Source organism: Anthonomus grandis, chromosome 16 (assembly GCF_022605725.1).
Source record: "Anthonomus grandis grandis chromosome 16, icAntGran1.3, whole genome shotgun sequence".
NCBI lineage: Eukaryota > Metazoa > Arthropoda > Insecta > Coleoptera > Curculionidae > Anthonomus > Anthonomus grandis.
In genome coordinates this window covers 18,863,995-18,885,618 of record NC_065561.1, presented here as the reverse complement: position 1 = coordinate 18,885,618, position 21,624 = coordinate 18,863,995, and the positions used below count along the sequence as shown (strand labels likewise).

The following is a 21,624-nucleotide window of genomic DNA, read 5'->3' as shown; positions in this document are numbered from 1 at the left end:
ATAATAATAATTAACAAAAATAATTAAGCAGTAGTAGAAATGGGAAATTTATTACTATTTAAATACATAAAAATGAAAGAGATAGATACTTGACTACTACTGTGGTGCCCTCTTTGTTACATCAATCAAATTCTTATTCACATAAGTGGAGTTTTCTGTAATTCGAGGTTAGTCATGTTAATGTCTTTTGAATTATTAGAAATACGTTTTATGATTGAAAATTCAAGTAAGTATTAATAATAATTAAGAAAATTAATTAAGCACTAGTATAAATGACAAGTTTATCACTATTTAGATACATTAAAATGAAAAAGATAGACATTTGACTACTGCTGTGGTGCCCTCTTTGTTACATCAGTCAAACTCTTATTTAAATAAGCGGAGGTCTCTGTAATTCGAGGTTAGTCATGTTAATGTCTTTTGAATTATTAGAAATTCGTTTTATGATTTAAAATTCGAGTAACTATTAACAATAATTAGGAAAATTAATTAAGCACTAGTAAAAATGATAAGTTTATCACTATTTAGATACATAAAAATGAAAAAGATAGACAACTGATTACTGTTGTGCTGCCCTCTTTGCTACATTAATCAAACTCTTATTCACATAAGCGGAGGTCTCTGTAATTCGATGTTAGTCATGTCAATGTCTTTTGAATTATGAGAAATACGTTTTATGATTTAAAATTCAAGTAACTATTAATAATAATTAGGAAAATTAATTAAGCATTAGTAAAAATGACAAGTTTATCACTATTTAGATACATAAAAATGAAAAAGATAGACAATTGATTAATGTTGTGGTGCCCTCTTTGTTACATCAATCAAACTCTTATTCAAATAAGCGGAGGTCTCTGTAATTCGAGGTTAGTCATGTTAATGTCTTTTGAATTATTATAAATACGTTTTATGATTTAAAATTCAAGTAACTATTAATAATAATTAGGAAAATTAATTAAGCACTAGTAAAAATGACAAGTTTATCACTATTTAGATATATATAAATAAAAAAGATAGACATTTGACTACTGCGGTGGTGCCTTCTTTGTTACATTAATCAAACTCTTATTCAAATAAGCGGAGGTCTCTGTAATTCGAGGTTAGTCATGTTAATGTCTTTTTAATTATTATAAATACGTTTTATGATTTAAAATTCAAGTAACTATTAATAATAATTAAGAAAATGAATTAAGCACTAGTAAAAATGACAAGTTTATCACTATTTAGATACATAAAAATGAAAAAGATAGCCATTTGATTACTGTTGTGGTGCCTACTTTGTTTCATTTGTCAAACTGTTATTCAAATAGAAAAAATATAAATGTTAATTTTTTGACGTACATGTGTATACAGTTGAAGGGAAAGGTAAATATCCCTTAGTAGTATTAAGAGTCTCAGCGCATAGATTAATACTTTTGAGATAGCGATTTTTCATAAGAGTCAATAGAACATTGAAACGTCCATTGAATGTTGCGCCCTCTGAATGTCTAGGAGTAGTACTAAGCGGAAACGGAAATGAGTTTGTATTATTATAATATAAAGACGGAAAATTTAAAATTTCAATATGGCGCCATATTTGAATTTCTCTGTGAAACGTGTGGTTCCTTCTAATAATTTCTGTCTGGGTATCAGAGAAATATATAGAAAATGTATTACTACCTTATAAAAAGAGACTATACCAAAATAGCTAAGAAGAATTGTCTTAGGGAGTGATTTGAGTAAATCACATGTATAGCATATAAGCTTTTTTAGGGAGGTTATTGACACAATGACCCACTATTACTATGATCAACACTACACACTGTCCCATATAACTCATAATTAACATCTAACACCATGTTTACAAGCCAGGCATGCACACGTACAATTTTATTTTATAATTTTTCATTGTAGTTACATTCCTATTATTGCCATGCTTATAAAATAATAATGAGACAATTTACCAGGCGGCTTTATTATGCCCATCTGCTGGTTGGCCTATTTTACGTGATTTAATTACGTACACAAACGCTTTAATTTATTATGTGATCCGCCCGGAGTATTTAAAATAAAATAGCATGAATCATGTCGGTTAAGTATTTGTTCATGAGAATATGCATACGTTTTAATTAATCCTAATTAAGCTTTACTTATTAACCATTTTGTATTCTTAATATTGCAGACTCATTTTAATTTTCTGTGGTTAATTTAATAGCGCTATATAAAATTCCCTGTCTATACTTTTTAGAATATAGATAACTCACTAGCTGACCATTCGATTTGGTTATATAACATGACATGAAATTCTATATTATTCATTTGACATTAAGCTTATCTAACTGATATTTCATTATCTCCGTAGTAATTGAACCTGCTGGGGATTTTTTCATGTTAACTGTCATCACCCGAGGTGGTAAAGGATAAAGAAAAGGAAATTAATGAGATCTCAAGAACCATAAAACAAGATGCCTGCTGATGCCTTTGGTTTCTTTGACGTGTAGGCGGCAAAGATGAAAGGAAAATAATTCCCAATTAATTCAGTTTAGGCTTTAAATTAAGTTAAAAATTATGCCGTCGTTTTTTAATCGTCTTCGGATCAGTAGTATAGATTTTTTTTATCCATTTTATTGTATGCTTTGGAATTGTTCAATAAATAAATAAAAAAGTCCTAAGTTATAAATAATTATTTTCCTATATTCTTGATCAATAAAATCCTTTGAACCTTTAGTAACATAAGAAGGAATTAGAACAAATCAGTTTATACATAAGAATTAAATTAAATTAAATACATTAAATTACAGTTGTCGTTTTTCGTGGATTCAAGTCCAGCCAAGCTTGAAGTTGAGCAAGGTGGATTTGGAGTCGTGTTCTGATCCAATGTTTCCTGTCGAAAGGATGGCAGTGTCGTCGGCGAACTGTGGGTGAGTGAGTAGGTCTGATATATTGAATAGGAAAGGAGACAAAGATGAAAATACTTGATAAAAGTACCTAAAAAGAAAAGACTCTAAATCAATTGCTTGAGAGACAAATTGTATTTCTTCCAGGCAGTTGAATGCATTCAATCATTGGACAAAGAGAGGAAGAAAATTAAGACACTTTAAGTCAATTTCCTGAAAAAAAAATGTTTTATTTTTTTAGGCAGTTAGGTGCACTCATTCATTGGACAGCGACAGAGATGAAAAAACATTTGATTAACTGCCAGAAAGAGAAAGAACTCTGAATTAATTGCTTGAGAGATAAATTGTATTTCTTACAGACAGTTAAACACATTCAATTATTGGACAGAAAGAGAAAGAAGAGAAAGACAATATAAATCAACTGCCTAGAAGAATATATTTAATTCTTCTAGGCAGTTGAATGCACTTATGTATTGGACAGAGATGAAAATGCACTAAATTACAGAACAGAGAGAGAAAGAGACTCTAAGTCAATTGCCTGGAAGAATATCTTGTTTCTTCCAGGCAGTTGAGTGCACTCAATCATTGGACAGAGAAGAAAATACTTTTGATTATCTTACAGAGAGAGAAAGAAACTCTGAATCAATTACTTTGAAGAAAAATTGTATTTCTTCCAGGCAGTTGAAAGCATTCAATCATTGAACAGAAAGAGAAAGAAAAGTAAGACATTTGAAATCAACTGCCTGGGAGAATATCTTTATTTCTTCCAGGCAGTTGAGTGCACTCAATTATTGGACCGAGGTGAAAATGCTAAATCAATTGCTTAGAAAACAAATTGTATTTTTTGCAATCATTGGATAGAGAGAGAAAGAACAGTAGGACACTTTAAATCAACTGCCTCGATGAGTTTCTTTATTTCTTTCATCCAGTTGATTGAACAGAGAAAGAAAAAAGAGCAAGACACTTTAAATCAACTGCCTTGAAGAATATCTTTAATTCTTCCAAGCAGTTGGGTGCACTCAATTATTGGACAAAGATGAAAATGTATTGGATGGAAAAATGTAGGATTTACACACCAATAAATATTGTAAAGAATTGAGCCTTTAAAAAATTGATTGTTTAATGAAAGTCCTGTAAATAATTTTAGTCGTTGAGTGATTCTTGCTTAAATTGCGAATACAGCTCTTATAGAAAAAACATAATGAAAATGAGCTACTACGTAGTAAGTATCATGAAGAACAATTGTCAAGAACTACTGCTGTTAGTCCTCCTATAGTAAATGGAAAAATAAATCCAAAAGCTCTTAAAGTAGATGGATTAAAAAAAATGTGTGTTCCGTAGAAAACTGACAGTTAACTGAAAATTTAAATTCCTGTAGGAATATGCTCATGTATCAATATCTATTCCAATAGTGGTGTGCTCATACAATAAATTGAAGAAGGCCAATAGCAGATCGAAAAGCTTCCTTTTTACCTTTTTTTTGATTTATAATATGAGAAATTATTCCGAATTCAGGTAAATTTAAAATAAATACTTCTGGATGGGCAAAAAATCAAAGTAAATGTTGGTAAAAAATAGCTCCCCGCTCTCTTATCTTTTGAATGCGTTTATATAAAAGTTGGAAATTTGGCACACATCATTAACAACCTAAATACTACTTTTTGGTCCCTAGTTCATTTTGTAAAATTTCAAAATGGCGGTGGGCCGTTAGTTTAAAAAATATATTGTTTCAAGTAGCCCTATAAAAAAAAATCCAGAGGTGTAAGATCGGGTGACCTGGCTGGCCACTCGGTAGGCCTCGACGACCTATCCATCGATTTGATTAATTAATCTAGATAATCTAATATTATGGCAAGATTAACTTATATTATTCAAAATGTCTTCAATGTAATATATTAATATCATCGTTTTTTTTTTCTTTTAATCTTTCGCAGAAAATATTTTTTTTTAGATTTTTCACCTACCATTAGTCAAATATTCTCAATAACATTTCTGCTGCAGTGAAACGAGCTTCATCCTCTTGAAAAACTGTTTCCAAATTAAATTCATGGCGATTGTCTTCAATAATCTCAAGGATCGGTGGTTCTACTGCATTTTTCAACATGTTTAAATAAAAATCTTCTATTAAATTTCAATTCAAATTCTACAAATAGCAACACACCTGAACAATACTAGATATATTGTTCAGAAGCACTTAAACTGGCCAAGAGCTTTTTACATTTAGTTGGGAAACCTGATTACTACATGCCCCTGGCCAGGAAATTAAAAGGGAAAGGGATAAATTAATAGAGCTACTGTTAGAGAAGTTTAAGGAGCAGAAGAAGAAAATGTTGCAAGAAGCTGACACAAACAAATCTGATCTGAAGTATTCAAGACTATTTATTAATCCTTCAAGTGGTTTTTATATAAATGTATGAAACCTTCAAGTTATTTTTAACATTACTTTTATTTAAGCTAAAATTAAATAAACTTTATGGTAAATAAACAAAACGCACCAGTCCGGGAATGTACTTGAGTGCAATATCTTTCCCGACTTAAAACACGATGTTATTGGTGGCTAGTAAAGTAAACAAAAATGCCTAAAAAAAATAATCGGTTAATTGCAAGTCATAACTCCGGTTCGTTTGCTTATCCCGACTGTAAAAGTGAATTTATTATTTTGTTGATCGCTGCTAGTGAACATGTTTAAATGGTGCTTTCGAGTGGCTCCCGTTTGCTTTATTCAGACGGACCGGGGTAATAGCCTTTAATGTTGTATATATAGAACTGTTTTACTATCAAATAAATAAAATAAAAAGGTCGCGTGCCTTAAAATGTTGATGCTTTATCCATAACACGGTCGTTTTATCGTGGATTTTACTTAAAATTCAAGAGCACGCTTTGATTTTTATTAACTTTTTTATTTATCAAGGGGTACAGAATGGCGCATCCCAAATACTTCAGCATCTCAACTAAAAATACTATCAGAACGTCTTAATATCCAATTCAAGGCTTTTAATATTCTCAGCAAATACTACGATATCGTCGGTGCACTTTATATTGATCAATCATATTTTGTCTTTATATTAATATATGTCTTCTGAGTATAGGTTAAATAATAGAGGTGAGAAGTTACATCCTTGTCGTATCCCTCTTTGTATTTCGATTACATCGTTGTTTGCGTCGTCTATTCGTATATTGTTAGTTTGATGCCAATAAAGGCTAACAATATTTTTTAAGATCAGAATCCAGGTTTTCTAAGAATCTCCACTAGTTTTCCATGCTGTGAAATTCTTTGATTTTTCTTGTATCCATTGTATTCCTGAAGCCAAATTACGTCCTTTAATGTGATCTACACATAGGTTTTATACATATATGTATTATTATGAGACTTATTCAATGTAAACTATTTTTATTAGGAACCGGTATGAATGTTTGCTTCAGCTATATTTGGGTAAGAATATTTGTCATTTTATTACCTCTTCATCGAGAAGTTCTAAAAGATCAGAGTGAATTTTGTCTGGTTCAGGTGCTTCAGATTCTTTTCTACATTTTATTGCTTCTTCAATATTATTTCTTAGTATAAAGGGGGGTTTACACGATGCCAGTGACTTGAACAAGTTACTAAAATCCAGCACTGGATTTTAGTACTTGCTTTGTGTAAACATATATTCCAATACTAAATTCCAGTACTGATTTTAGTAACGATTCCAGTACAGTGAATAGAAAGCATTGCTATTTACTGGAGCAAGTGGTTACCCCCACTCCCACTATCCTCTTAACTAAACCTGTGTAGACACGATGATTCCAGCGTTCGATTTTAGTAAATAAATCAGTACGTAGTTTTAGTAATTGTTTTAAAGTGTAGGTGTTATTATTATTCAAAATGTGCGCAAAATGGACTGAAGATACCACAGTAAAGTTTGTAGAATTATATAGGGAGGAAGAGTGCCTTTGGAATACACAGTTGGTAATCTATAGAAATAAACAAGCCCGTGAGTCGGCTATAAAAAGAATTGTGGAAACAATGGAAATCGAGAATTTTGGCCCAATAGATGTAAAAAACAAAATAAAAACTCTAAGGTCGACGTATGTACAAGAGGTAGCAAAAATTAAGAAATCGCAAAGCTCTGGGGCCGGAGCCGATGAAATATATAAACCAAAAATGAAGTGGTTTTCAGTTATGCATATGTTTTTACAAACAATGGATAAGAGAAGGGTAACATGCAGTAATTTGGTAAGTAAGAAGCTACTATATATTTTTTATTATATGTACCTATATTAGTAATTGAATACAAAATATATTAAAATGAAATTAAAAAATCATTCGTTCCTGCCATGAAACGTAGTCATAAAATAGTGTTTATATTTATCCCTTAAATTTCTTGCAAATTGTGAAGAATGATTACTTCCTATACGTGAAACTGATGGCAAACCAGCTACTTCTAACCTCCAACTTCCAAGAATAATTCTACCTTGATCGATATCTTCTTCGTCAACGGATCCCTTTGGCAAATATTCATTTACAGTAGTGCATCTAAGCCAGTTATGTAGGGCACAACATGTTCTGACTATTTTATCCACTGATGATAGTCCACAAGTTATGGGTTTCTCAAAAACTCGAAATCTAGACACTAAAATACCAAAACCATTTTCCACAATTCTTCTTGCACGAGACAATCTATAATTGAAGATTTTTTCATCAACAGTAAGTGCATTCTTTGAATATGGTTTAAGTAAATAATGCTTTAACGGAAAAGCGTCGTCTCCAACAAGAAATCCACCATCCGGTAATATATTGTTTTCTAAAGCAGCAAAAATAGAACACTGCGCAAAAACTCCTCCATCTGAGGCTCTTCCATTGTAGCCAACATCAATGTATATAAAATTGTAATTTCCGTCTACAATTGCCATCAAAATAATACTGTTTTGTCCCTTATAGTTGAAAAAGTTACTGCCACAATTCTCAGGAGCTCGAATAAGTATGTGTTTTCCATCAATGGCACCATAACATCCTGGAAAATTCCATCTATGGTTGAAATCACTTTCGATAGCTTTCCATTCTTTGTTACTTTTTGGTACCTAAAATAAAAAATACTAAATAATTTCTTATTATGCCAAATGTGTGAATATGAGATATTTTCTAGGCTTCAGAAACATATAATGGATCGAATACATTACAAGTAGAAGATGAAGTTGAAGAGGCAACACACGAAGAAGTACCATTAGCAGCAGAGGTAATAAAAGCGAATGTTAGTGGAGCTATTAATCCTACCTACTCCAAAACGCCATAAGGCAGCGAAGTCCAAGATTAAAGAAGTTGCTGGTTGCATCAAAGACTTAAATTCTTTAACGGCGTCTATTCGAGATCTACAATCTACGGAATCATCTGAAAATGAATTCGATATTTTCGGGAAGAGCGTAGCTGCACAATTAAATAAGTTGCCCCTTTTAGCGGCCGTCACGGCTCAAGCTGAAATTCAGCAAATTTTGACTCGTTCCAGAGTGTCAAATATAGAAGGTACAAGCACCTCATTAGGTTCTTCCAGATGCACCAGTGCATTTAGTATTTTGCCGATCCCGGAATCAGGTGAAACCTTGATTTCTCCAGAATCACCCAACACATCCCTACCACCGGCAGATAACAATACAAGCAATATTCTTTCCGAAACATATAGATCCGCTTTTGATCTAGATACTGATAATTGGGGTTAGAATCATATACTTTATTTTCATTCATACTTAATATTTAGATTTCAGTTTAAAGAATAATGTGTTATTTTACGTTTAATTGAATAATATGATATATGAATAATTATTTTTTTACTGTTGAAAACTATGATTTTAATTTTATAAAAAAAGGAATACGACATTATTTACCTGTATAAAATCCTCCAATGCATCGTATATGGCATCGCATACTTCTGGAATAAACTTGGAAATTGCAGGCCGGGAAACACGGAATTGCTGCTGCAAATTTCGGTAACTATTTCCAGTAGCTAAATATGACAGAGTAATTTCTAATTTTGTTCTGGCAGGTAAAGCCATTCTCATTGTGGTGTCAGATCGCTGTATAGCTGGCGATATTTTTTTCAGAAGAACGTCAAAGGAAGCAGGAGACATTCTCATACAGTTTCTGTATTCTTGAACGTCTTCGATGGCAAGTTCCTTTAAAAGCATGTTAGATGCACCATGCGTGCTTCTCCTTGCCAGCCATTTTCTAACCCAAATTCTTTTCTTGGGATTTGTTGTTAATTCACTCTGAACAATGTCAATTAACTCCTCTATCAGTACTTTAACACCTAATATTAAGCTTCTTTTAAGTAAAACATATTCCTTCTGCTTCGCACTCATCATTTAAATTTAACGTTTTTAATTCTCGCCTGTAACCTACACTACAAAAACTTGATAAAATGGATTTTATGCAAGTTACTTGATCAAATGACTGGGATCATGTAGACAAGAACTATCTTCCAAAGCACTTGCTTTTGGTACTGGATTCTAGTAACTTGTTCAAGTCACTGGCATCGTGTAAACCCCCCTTTAGTGATGTGCTCTTTTGGACAAACTAGCTATCTTATGGACATTCGAATATTATCCATTCAATAAAGAGTTAAGCGACACACTTTTGGACGTCCTTTATTTCTTCTATAATGTACAGTTATTTGTACCAATTTTGAACACATATGAGACTCATTTATTTAGAAGAAAGTAGAGTTTTTCTAGATCATTGTAATTTTTTTCTAGTTATGTTTAAAGAGATATTTTTTATCACTTTTTTATTTCTACTCAAATCCATACACTTAAAATCAGGGTATTGAGTTATTTTTTCTCACAGGAGTGCCTGGAAGAAATAAAATAATTTGTACAAGTGAATATCTTAAGTTCTTGTGATTAAATATTATTAATTATTAATATTTGGGAGAATCTAAAGGCTCTTTGAGTATTCTCTGAAAATATGATTAAATCCATGCTCTAAAAATTAAGATATGGACATTTTGCTTACAGGAGTGCCTGGAAGAAACAAAATAATTTGTCTCTTATTGGCAAATATTGATTGAGTAATCAAGTGGCAAAAATAGTCTGAAGTAATAATTGAGACAACGTATCTATATATGAATAATACTCACAAATAAAATATCATACTAAAGTTGTATATATGAGAAATATATAGAGGATGCAATTATTAAAAAAAAAAAAACACTCTCCACTTTCCAGTTCTATTTTTAGTGATATAACCCTTAATAAAATAATAAGAGCATCAGGCAAAAACCGATCAACTCTGATTACAAGCAGAACACTCCTAATGATGGATGGGTACATGGGATCTAATGCCGGCAATTAGACTCTATTAATATTTATCGAACGTTTTTTGCTTTAAGTCGTCGTATTAAGTTATTGACCGCCTGTGATACAATGTACTTTAGCTATCGACGCCTTCTAATGACAAAATTGCTACCTTTGCCAGTAGAACTAATGACTAAATTACCAAGGGCTTTGTTTAGGTATAATGTATACAATATGCAAAATTTATGTTTTAACGTTGGTCGTGATTTGCTGTACACGTTTTAAAATTCGAGGTGATACCTACCTCAGTGAAACGTTTTCGTTAGAGGTATACAGAATAGATTAACGAGATAATCTGTTAGTTACTTAGTATTTTATACTTTATTTTACTCAACAAATAAATTTACGAATCCACTTGTTCTTTTCTTTCCAAAGCTTCTAGCAGATTTATTAATAACTGTGAACCTATACCACTTGTAAATCCGTTGGTTCTATAGACACTAATTCATTTGATTTTACTAATAACTAATTATCACCTTACTGAAACTGTGTTTCCATAAGTCGGAAAAGTGCATAAGTGCAACAGTCCAAGAAGAAATTGAAGAGAACATACTTAAACTAATTATCCGGAACTAATGGTTATGAATTTTAAATACCTTTATAGATCTCAGAGATATTAATTAACTTTACAAAGGAAAATTGTAGGTTTAAAGAATGTTGGAGATTCAGGTATGGTAAGGTAAAGTTCAAGATGCATAAGGTATGGTACAGAGCTATTCTTCAAAAAGTATCTTTGAACAGTATTATTATAACAGTTAGAAAATATGAAGGGCTACAGTCAAAAATCGGCCTGATTAACTTTTTCAGGTTTTTAGTCATTTTTACATTTTGCAAACCCTTGATGTCAAATGCCTGGAATAAAATGAAAAATGTTTCCAAATGATGCAGGCCTGAAAAAAAATTATTTCAAACCTCTGGAAGACATAAAAAGTAGAATAAAATGAGTTATACATAAACAAACCTCTTTAAAAGCCTGAAATAAAATGGAAAATTATGTCTGAAGTCCGGATTTACAGAAGAGCGGTTCGCTATGTCATGATCATGAAATAAGTAGAAGGATCAAAGGTGGTATCGGTCAGCACGTTTGTCTGATATTGGCCTCTTCATCAGGGCTCCCTGAGAGCGAGAGGGGGAAAATACATAAGGGATGACAAACAGAAAATTTAACTCTGGGTGCTAATTTTCTTTCTTTAAAAGTTTGTACAATAGTTGATGAACAAAAATGAAAATTCTCAGCGGCATTCATTAATGATTATACGTTGGTATTTCAAGAAAAAGGCCTTTTTTGTTATCTGTTTTTAAAATATGACGTAGTAGTTGTTATATTAGAGGGATGAGATGAAACTCAAGAAATGGACTTTTGATCCACTTTTGAGCATGAAAATCCATCTGAGACCCAGGAATCATTGACGATCGTAATGAATTAATCATTCACGTCTTTAATCGGTTTAATTACATACGAAGAGTATCATTTCAAGGTGATTGAAGACATATTAGAGAGGTGAGATGCGGTAGAAACTCAAAAAATGACTTTTGATCCACTTTTGAGCATGAAAACCCACCTGAGACCCAGGAATCATTGACGATCGTAATGAATTGATCATTCACGTTTTTAACTGGTTTAATTACATACGAAGAGTATCACTTCAAGGTGATTGAAAACATATTAGAGCGGTGAGATGCGGTAGAAACTCAAAAAATTGACTTTTGATCCATGAGCATGAAAACCCATCTGAGAACCAGGAATCATTGACGATCGTAATGAATTGATCATTCACGTCTTTAATCGGTTTAATTACATACGAAGAGTATCATTTCAAGGTAATTGAAAACATATTAGAGAGGTGACATGCGGTAGAAACTCAAAAAATTGACTTATGATCCACTGTTGAGCATGAAAACCCATCTGAGACCCAGAAATCATTGACGATCGTAATGAATTGATCATTCACGTCTTTAATCGGTTTAATTACATATGAAAAGTATCATTTCAAGGTGACTGAAGACATATTAGAGCGGTGAGATGCGGTAGAAACTCAAAAAATTGACTTTTGATCCACTGTTGAGCATGAAAACCCATCTGAGACCCAGGAATCATTGACAATCGTAATGAATTGATCATTTACGTCTTTAATTGGTTTAATTATATACGAAGAGTATCATTTCAAGGTGATTGAAAACATATTAGAGAGGTGAGATGCGGTAGAAACTCAAAAAATGACTTTTGATCCACTGTTGAGCATGAAAACCCATCTGAGACCCAGGAATCATTGACGATCGTAATGAATTGATCATTCACGTCTTTAATCGGTTTAATTACATACGAAGAGTATCATTTCAAGGTAATTGAAAACATATTAGAGAGGTGACATGCGGTAGAAACTCAAAAAATTGACTTATGATCCACTGTTGAGCATGAAAACCCATCTGAGATCCAGAAATCATTGACGATCGTAATGAATTGATCATTCACGTTTTTAACCGGTTTAATTACATACGAAGAGTATCATTTCAAGGTAATTGAAAACATATTAGAGAGGTGAGATGCGGTAGAAACTCAAAAAATTGACTTTTGATCCACTGTTGAGCATGAAAACCCATCTGAGACCCAGGAATCATTGACGATCGTAATGAATTGATCATTCACGTTTTTAACCGGTTTAATTACATACGAAGAGTATCATTTCAAGGTGATTGAAGACATATTAGAGAGGTGAGATGCGGTAGAAACTCAAAAAATTGACTTTTGATCCACTGTTGAGCATGAAAACCCATCTGAGACCCAGAAATCATTGACGATCGTAATGAATTGATCATTCACGTTTTTAACCGGTTTAATTACATACGAAGAGTATCATTTCAAGGTAATTGAAAACATATTAGAGAGGTGAGATGCGGTAGAAACTCAAAAAATTGACTTTTGATCCACTGTTGAGCATGAAAACCCATCTGAGACCCAGGAATCATTGACGATCGTAATGAATTGATCATTCACGTCTTTAACCGGTTTAATTACATACGAAGAGTATCATTTCAAGGTAATTGAAAACATATTAGAGAGGTGAGATGCGGTAGAAACTCAAAAAATTGACTTATGATCCACTTTTAAGCATGAGACCCAGGAATCATTGACGATCGTAATGAATTGATCATTCACATTTTTAATCGGTTAATTACATTTTTAATAGAAACTCAAAAAATGATAGGTACGTTTACCCCCCCACCTACCCCAAACATTTGCCCAGTAAAAAATTGTTTTGAAAAATCACCGTTTTTCATCCATAATATCCACTCTAATAGCACTGTTTTTATTTTAAATATTTATTAATTTACAAATATATAATTATATCGAATTTAAATAAACAAATTGTGTTATTAGATTAGATAGTAAGCCCAGCTGTTATTCATGCATATTATTTTAGAAAACAATGACTTTTGAGAACAATTTTTTACTGGTAAGTCGTGTGGGGTGGGTGGGGGGCTAAGGGTAGGATTAATAAAAAAACGTTTTTTTGCAGAAAATATTTACCTGAGAAAAAAATGCTTTTTAAGAAATTTATAGGTGATAAAAAATCTATAGTATTTATACCTTTCTCACATTTGAGTTGTCCAAATTAATGTTCAGCAATTTTATCTATACACGATTTATTATCAAAATCTGCAGTAGTTCATTTTTTGAATCTGACTCATGAAATTCATTCCATGTGGAATTTTTTTTTTCGAATTAGCAATCAACATTGCTCTTCTAAACAATTTGGGTTCATCTATAATATCATAATATTGCGTTTATCATGAATATAGAGTAGTTGATCTTTAACTACTGATTCTAAAGATTATTCATAAAACTATAATGTATTTATCGGTCTATTCAAAACACTGGTACTTTTTCAATGGATAGAATAGTTGAACCTTTACAGGTTCCAGGAACAATACAACCATTTACAATACCTCGAGTCCTAAAAATGCATTAATAATAACAAACTTATAGAATTAAATGAAGAATTTCTTCCTAAGAAACTTATAGGGATCATCCCTTTTATTTAAAGGATACGTTGTAATAAGAAGAATATCAAAAGAGGCACAGCCTATTAATCTATTAATATAGAGGCGATTATCAAACTGCAATTAAAAAAAGAAGTCAACTAATAAAAATTAATAAAACACTGAAGAGCGATGATCTAAAAGTCAAGGTCCTATTTAAGTAGTTCGCATTTCTGGTAAGAGATTGCATATAAAAAGAAGAACACAGCTCCACCACACAGCAAAAATCAAAGTAGTATTTTGCATATTATTAGCATTCACTAACAATTTGTTTAATTATTTCTAGGTGATTGCCCCTTTCACTCTTACAGTCATAACTGTAAATGGAACTTAATCCAGAAGCTTGGAATACATGCCAATTTTGAAATAGCCTAGACTGAAAAAAGGAGCGAACCATTTCAGAAACTTTAATTTTTCATCATCCCAATCTACACATACAAATTAGTAACAAATAGTCATAATTGCCAAGTAATCACCATTCCTAAAATCATCACAGTAGTACTCTTCACCCATCTGTACCCTTCTTGTCAATGTAATATTGTAATAACCATCTCATTGGAAGGTTGTTCACTATAGCAATGATTCAATTGACAATAATGATCCAGTTCTTAATCCAGCCACTTTATTAAAGTAAGCTATTACTCTCGCATTATTAGCATTATGGTTAACCCTTCTCCTATTAGATTTTATGATTTCCATTTATATATGTGTCTAATAGGTATCCAAAAGTGGCTAAATAGACCCGAAACATGCAGTGAATTTACTTTTAAGCAAAAACTCTCTAAAGCAAATAGTGTTTTTCAGATAAAACTAATCCCTCATAATTATATTAAATATAATTGGGAGACTGCACTCGTTATTTATTACGGGGAAAAATCGGTGGGCGGGTGTGAAAATCGAGTTCGGATAACGTAATGTGTGAAAAGCTCAAATGCGAATTACTGGAACAATTGGAAGTTGTATATCATTTTTTTATGGCAAGTAAGTAGTTAATTTGGATAAATAATTTTATGGCATACCAATTACCAAATAGAGGACAATATTTATGGCTTATAGCATTGACCAGACAAAAATCTTTTTAGGATTTAAAGAGTATAGAGAATAGAGGTAACTTATAAGCAACTTTTCACTTTGACCTTCAGAACCTCTGGGAACCTTGATGATGTTCTTCAAATTATGGACATGAATGTTATAAGAATAAATACGTCTTGATGACAAACAACGGTGTTGTTGGATTAGAAGAGAATAAAATATGTTAAGAACTTGTATAATATTTTAAATACGGTAAAGTTTTTAGTGCCATTGATTTTTCTTCAGCAGTTATTGCCAATTTAGGAATTACTTCCAAAAAAAAAGAGTTTTTAAGGCATCGAAGTACCGTTTTCTTATTTTTCCAGTCTATTAAATACTAGCCCTAATGAGTGTCAGTACTTCAAAACTATAGCGAAATTGCCATCGGATTCGTGCATAGAAAATAAGGAAAATAGTGAGGAGCAAATTATGTGATGGAATAAAAGTAATTCGGTGGGTCTTACTAAATACTCACATATACAGGAAGTTCTACTTACCATGTGGAGATACGAGGGCGGGTAAATTAGAAAAAAGTTGCCAATGTTCATGCTTATTTTAAATCTTTTTACAGCGTTGCAAAATGTTTAATAGTTGTAATTACGTGAATTACAGGGTTATTAAAAAAACACGCCAAACTTTATTTAAATTATTATTTTCAAAACTATTGACTTACTTTTAATTCCGAAGTTTTGTAATTATTTGTACTCCACAAAAATTCACTTTTAAATTTTTTGTCTAATGACGTTTCGTATCTTAGCAACGGCTATAATTTTTTTTTTAAATACGGACCTGCCTTTTTTTATAATTTATTTTAGAATAATTTTTTATGCCTTTTAAAATGATGTAACTCATTTCGATCATCAGGGGTTTTTCCTTAATGCGGGCCTGATTTTTAAAAATTGTTAATAAATTGTAGATACAGTAAAAAATTAATCTTTTTTAAATAATGCTACAATAATATAAAAGTGTATTTTAAACACATAATGACTTGGTTTGCTAACTAACCTTTAAGGAGTATACAATTCGTTTAGCAGTCATTAATTTATTTATTTATTCATTAAGCATCTGCTGAATAACATTATTAATACGAGGTATTTAAAAAAATAAATATTACAACAATAATTTATTTTTAATAAACAATATAATAATGAACAAACATAAATATAGAACTTATTTAAAATAAATAAAGGCTATTAAATAATATGTACTTATGAAATAAATTACTATTATTTTGTAAGCATATTTGCGGAGAAATTTCATTGCTTACTTCTGTGATATTTTACTTATTTATATTATATTCTTCTATTTTAAAACGTTGGTCTTTTAAATAATGACGTCTAGTTTAATAATCCTGGTCCCTCCCTAATAAAACCTTATATGGAAAAATCCATGAGTGTTATATCAGGCGATCTTGCGGGTCAATTTATCGCACCATTACTACCAATCCAACCATGTGGTTTAAAATTGTTTAGAAATACAATTGCCTTGTACAATGCCTTTTTGCCAAACTTCTTATTACATCAAAAGGGGTATCATCCAAAAGATCTTGTAGAGAATTTGTTAAAAAGTTACGAGATACTTGTCCAGTTAAATGTTTAGTGAAGAAACTGGTCTAATTATTTGTGTGTCTAGTATTCCTAGCCAAACATTTATGGCGAACCTCTCAAAATTTACGACTTTTTTCTAATTTAAGCGCCCTCGTATCTGCTATAGTTTTGGAAATAACAATAGGACACCCTGTATAGTAGTCACAATTACCCAAGATATTGGTCAAGTGATAGAATACCTTACGCCATTTAATGTTTTATATATTCCAGGCATTTGGACTAATTATATTCCATATATTTGAAGTAATTTTAAGGCATGCGTATGTCTTCCAGAAACTTTGCGTTTTCCATGCTTAAGAAGTTGGGAATAATATTTCTTGGTCCTAAAACTTTTATTCAATTCCAGGCATTAATGAATACTGGATAATTTTTTACGCTGTTTTATTTTGTTTTAGGTATTCCTGTTCTCGGATTATTCTTTTGGGATATTTGGGAGTAACTGCCACTTTACCTTAGGATATACATATCTCTGAGGAATTTAAAGTAATTTTGCTATTTAACGAGCATTTAAACCCATTTCGCATTTTCCAGATTTTTGGATTTACATTGCATTCAGACCTTAATAATATAGAGAAGATTTGGGTCTAATTACTTCTCAGAGGGAGGTTTTTTAAGAAAGTAGTAAAACGTGTTTTTGGTGATAGATTTGACCTTAATGCCTTAAAAAATTGTGGGTAAAGACATGACGAAAAAAATTGACCCTCTTATCTTGTAAATGTTGTACAACAATAAGATATTAAATAATCTCTATTTTCTGCATATTTATTAGCGTATAATTGTGATTGATAACCAGGAATGCATGCTAAGCTTCTCCAGATAAAAATACTGATTTGCATGCATCTATGAATTTATAGAAAATTAACAGCGGAAAATGGCGAACCACTACTATCACTAGTAAACAATGAATTCACAGTAAATTCAATTTAAATTTCAATCAATCTATTTATACGTCTTATCTGATAAATCACATAACATACATGCTCTAATAAAAAACGTGATTTTATACTATTTTCATGTTACAAATAAGATAACCTTTATTAAGTGAGTATCACGTATGTATATTTGATTTTACTTTTCCAGTCAAACTTGTATTATCTTAGTATTAACTAATATAAATATTGCGGTAATGTTACTGATAAATATTATTTTAAGTGCATCATTGTTTTGCAGCTAAGAGGCGACAATTGAGGGTGATTTGGCAAAAAATATTTAATCGGCGGTTTATTTAATTTAATAGCTCAAACAACGTAACATTTGTACGACAAAGTTCATTCGATAATATTATTTTAATGATTTTAGTAGTGAATCTCGATATAGTGATTTACTAGAGAAACACATATTAATAAGAGTTCTGGTTTGCCCCAAGTTCCGCCATTAAAGCTATGAAATATTTGCCCTATGTCATATACAAATTCTACTGTCTGTACGGCATTAATTGGCACATTAATAATCGGATTAACTCCATTGTGGTAGCACTATGACGCACTGTTCTTGCGCCATTATTAAGAGTTTTACTTTCAAGCGATTTCTATCTTTTAAATGTAAATAAATCTTAAGCTTAAAATCTCTTCCTCCTATCTATGTATAAGCATTATTGATTATGATTTAATGAAGCTCATTTGGGGGTTATTCTAGGTGTCAATTGAAATGAGTCCACTAACTTGTGTAGTATAATTATCACCGACCATTTATACGCTATGTAGTAATCTAAAAGTGCTATACACCCCTGGCCAAGGAAGGTCTTGAGTAAGAAAATCAATGTATTAACTATCAATAACATTTCTTTTTCTATAAATTTCTGTGGCATGTTAATACTTCGATACTCAAAGTACCCAATAACAAAATTTGTCGGACCTGTATAGTTTATAATATTTCTCAATAAAACTTGCTTCTAATAGAAAAAAGGAAAATGGTTCTGGCAATTACTAGCTACTTGTACCCTTATATGGGCCCATTATACTTCCAAAACAAGCACTGATTAATTTGGGTGATCGTTAAGTCTACAGTATTACGAATTTAATATTTAGCATGTTGAGCACCAATTTGTCCGCATATCTTCGACATCTGAGCTACTACCACCAGTTTACCTTATGTAGATTCTGGTAAACAGCATTTTTTTAATAGTCATTGTCATTGTATATCAATTTTAAGACCAATCATCGTACGTATTTAATGGTAGTAAAATGGTGACTAAGGTTAACTGGGCTATTACCTTGGGCCGCCACTTTGCTTGTACCGTATCTATAATGGTTAACAGAGATTTCAATGTAAATTTATCTCGAGTAAAGGATACTCTGTTTATATAATTAAGTAATCTAGAAAACCAATGTGTATTTTTTTGATCTAGCTAAGGCTATCGACATTATAAAATCTTTCTATGAACTTTGTAGCAATGTGGATAGAAGATTGGCAAAACAGGTGCTTGGAAGTTATTTTTGCAGAAGGAGTAAATTTAAAAGGATCAGTTTTTGAATCCCCATCTTTGTCTGGTAAAATATAACCGCCTGGAAAAATCAACTATTACTTATAGTGCCTGGACGACAATATTAATTATTAGTAGAATTTGGATAATGGAAAGTTGTAATCAATCAATATCTAGGTTTAAATTTATGTTCGATTAAAACATCTTTGCTTCAAAAATGACAAGGAAAAGTAACAGAAGAGGGTAGAAATAAATAAGATAAAGCAGTATAAGAAGAAAAGGAACGAAGAGCGTTAAGATAATTTCATCATATGACAAGGAAAGAGACATTCATCAGTGTATCTGTTTAGTATCTAATTATAGGAAAATGTATGTTTCCAGAAAGAGAGATAGGGAAGTCAAAAAGGAAGAGTTCAACGAGAGAACAACCTTGTCATCAAGTAATCTTAGGTCAAAGTCTTAGTCAAAGAGAGAAATTAAAGGAAAAGTCGAAAAGGAAGATTTCAATGAAAGAACAGCCTTATTGTATCACATCAAATAATCTTAGGTTATAGGAGAAAAAGGTCATAAAAATGTATTCAATTGCCTGGAAAATATTAAAAATGCACAAGAAACATGACCAATAATTGAATGACCAAAATGTCCACCTTTGTAATACCTGGAAAAAAAGTTATTGCTTAAATAGTTTGAAAATGGTCGCAAATTACCTGGAAAAAATAGAAAATGACTTTAACTACCTGGGAGGAAAAATAAATGCCTTCTACAGTCCATAAGAGACTATAAGTAGCTTCACATTTTTTAAAGAAATGGAAAATGACTCGTAATGCCTGAAAGTACCCAGCAATTACTGTTGAAGTGGTTCAGAAACATGACCAATAATAATACATAAAATGTCCTTAAATATCGAAAACGACTTCAAATTTCAAAAATAAACAACAAAATCATCGAATGCTTGAAACAATATTAAAAAGGTCCTCAAATTCCTAAAATAAAAAACAAGAGTATTCTCAAATGTGTAGGATAAAATGAAAATTGTCCTCAAATGCCTGTAATAAAATTTTTAATTTTCTTCAAATTTGTGAAATAAATTAATTGTGAAATAAAAACTTTAAACTTCTAAAAACTTCAATGATTTTATTATTTCTTTTAGATGTTGAATTAAGAGTTGTTCTTGGAAGAAAGAGACTGGAGATGGCTGAATATTGTCTAAAAGAAATGAAAAATGGTTTCTTATCTTGTAAATAACTAGAAATTACTGTTGCATGGCTTAAAATTACAAGAACTCTATCGTAAATTGTTGAAAGAGCATAAAATACTGACGTTAACATTTATATAAACTTACAAGAAATTTCAATACCCTTGTTTTACCGCAAGACATAAAACATCATACTAAGGGAAGTGAGAGACTGTATTAAAATTTAAAATCAACTACCAATCAGAGAATTTAAATTGTTTAATCAGTTTAAGAGCAAACTTACTGAAAAGTCATTTTATAATCTAAACGCATATTTTGTTTAAATAATGATTTATATTTTTTTTATATGACCGTCCTCCTTTTCTTAGTTCTAAGACCTATCCATGTTTTTATGTAATTTATTCTCAATTTTTATTATTTTACCCTGTTAAAAATGTTTCTTCATTAATACTTATTATTTTGTCTTATTTTAATCTAAATAAACATAGTACTGACATCAAAGAAAAAATTAAAGAAAGAATATTAAAAAAAAAAGTTGTTTGTGGTTATTATGTTGGGCGCCACAATTTAGTACTGATATATTTAGAAACCCCTACATTTTTTGATTCTAAAAGGTGTATTGCTATAAAATTTTAATTTAGTTTTACTTAACTAAGATAATGAACTCAGTAATTAATTATATACTTTTAATTTTTCGAATTGATCAAATTCAAGCCTCATTTTAATCTTCCACATATCGACAACCTAATCAAGAATTTATAAATAGGGTTTCACGAAAAACTTGGATAATAAATTATTTTTATAAAGTATTTTTAAAATAAAAACCACATCTTATATGATTGGTTTAGAATTTCTTAAATATTTTTTCTACCTTGGTGAAGTGTCCAGTCTTGTAGTTGTGATTTGTTCATGATGGTTTCTTGTGCAGATAAGGTTTTTTTATATTGTCAAATTAAAATACTTTGCATACACAATTGTCGATTATCCTGGATTCTACTTTCTGTAAAAATGAGATTTGTTGGGTGCATTTCTGGATGTTACTGCACTCCACACTAAAATGCTATGTATAATTTATTATATAAATGA

General features: G+C 31.1%; 2 protein-coding genes and 1 long non-coding RNA gene across 9 annotated transcripts in view; 2 read left to right on the top strand and 1 right to left on the bottom strand.

The window, feature by feature from the left end:
- The first annotated feature begins 1,273 nt into the window (after nucleotides 1–1,273).
- Nucleotides 1,274–2,647, top strand: LOC126745974 (uncharacterized). The gene is made up of 2 exons (XR_007663760.1): nucleotides 1,274–1,365; nucleotides 2,342–2,647. It is a non-coding gene; the product is annotated as an uncharacterized LOC126745974 (long non-coding RNA).
- Nucleotides 2,648–7,078: 4,431 nt separating this feature from the next.
- Nucleotides 7,079–9,212, bottom strand: LOC126745918 (putative nuclease HARBI1). Its single transcript, XM_050453967.1, has 2 exons — nucleotides 8,736–9,212; nucleotides 7,079–7,937 (listed from the first exon to the last, which is right to left on the bottom strand). The coding sequence occupies exons 1-2, from the start codon at nucleotides 9,210–9,212 to the stop codon at nucleotides 7,179–7,181; spliced, it is 1,236 nt and encodes a 411-aa protein (XP_050309924.1). The 3' UTR covers nucleotides 7,079–7,178.
- A 5,858-nt stretch (nucleotides 9,213–15,070) lies between these two features.
- LOC126745451 (ATP-binding cassette sub-family C member 4-like) overlaps nucleotides 15,071–21,624 on the top strand; it is a 40,203-nt gene continuing 33,649 nt past the window's right edge. Inside the window, exons 1-3 of one of the 7 annotated variants that reach the window (XM_050453301.1) lie at nucleotides 15,372–15,527; nucleotides 15,641–15,767; nucleotides 17,317–17,404. The gene's annotated coding sequence lies outside the window, so the exon portion shown is untranslated. Of the gene's footprint in view, nucleotides 15,225–15,333; nucleotides 15,351–15,370; nucleotides 15,528–15,594; nucleotides 15,768–15,815; nucleotides 15,833–17,316; nucleotides 17,405–21,624 lie in introns of those variants that run through there. The other 6 variants (XM_050453304.1, XM_050453300.1, XM_050453305.1 and 3 more) reach the window with 6 other exon arrangements.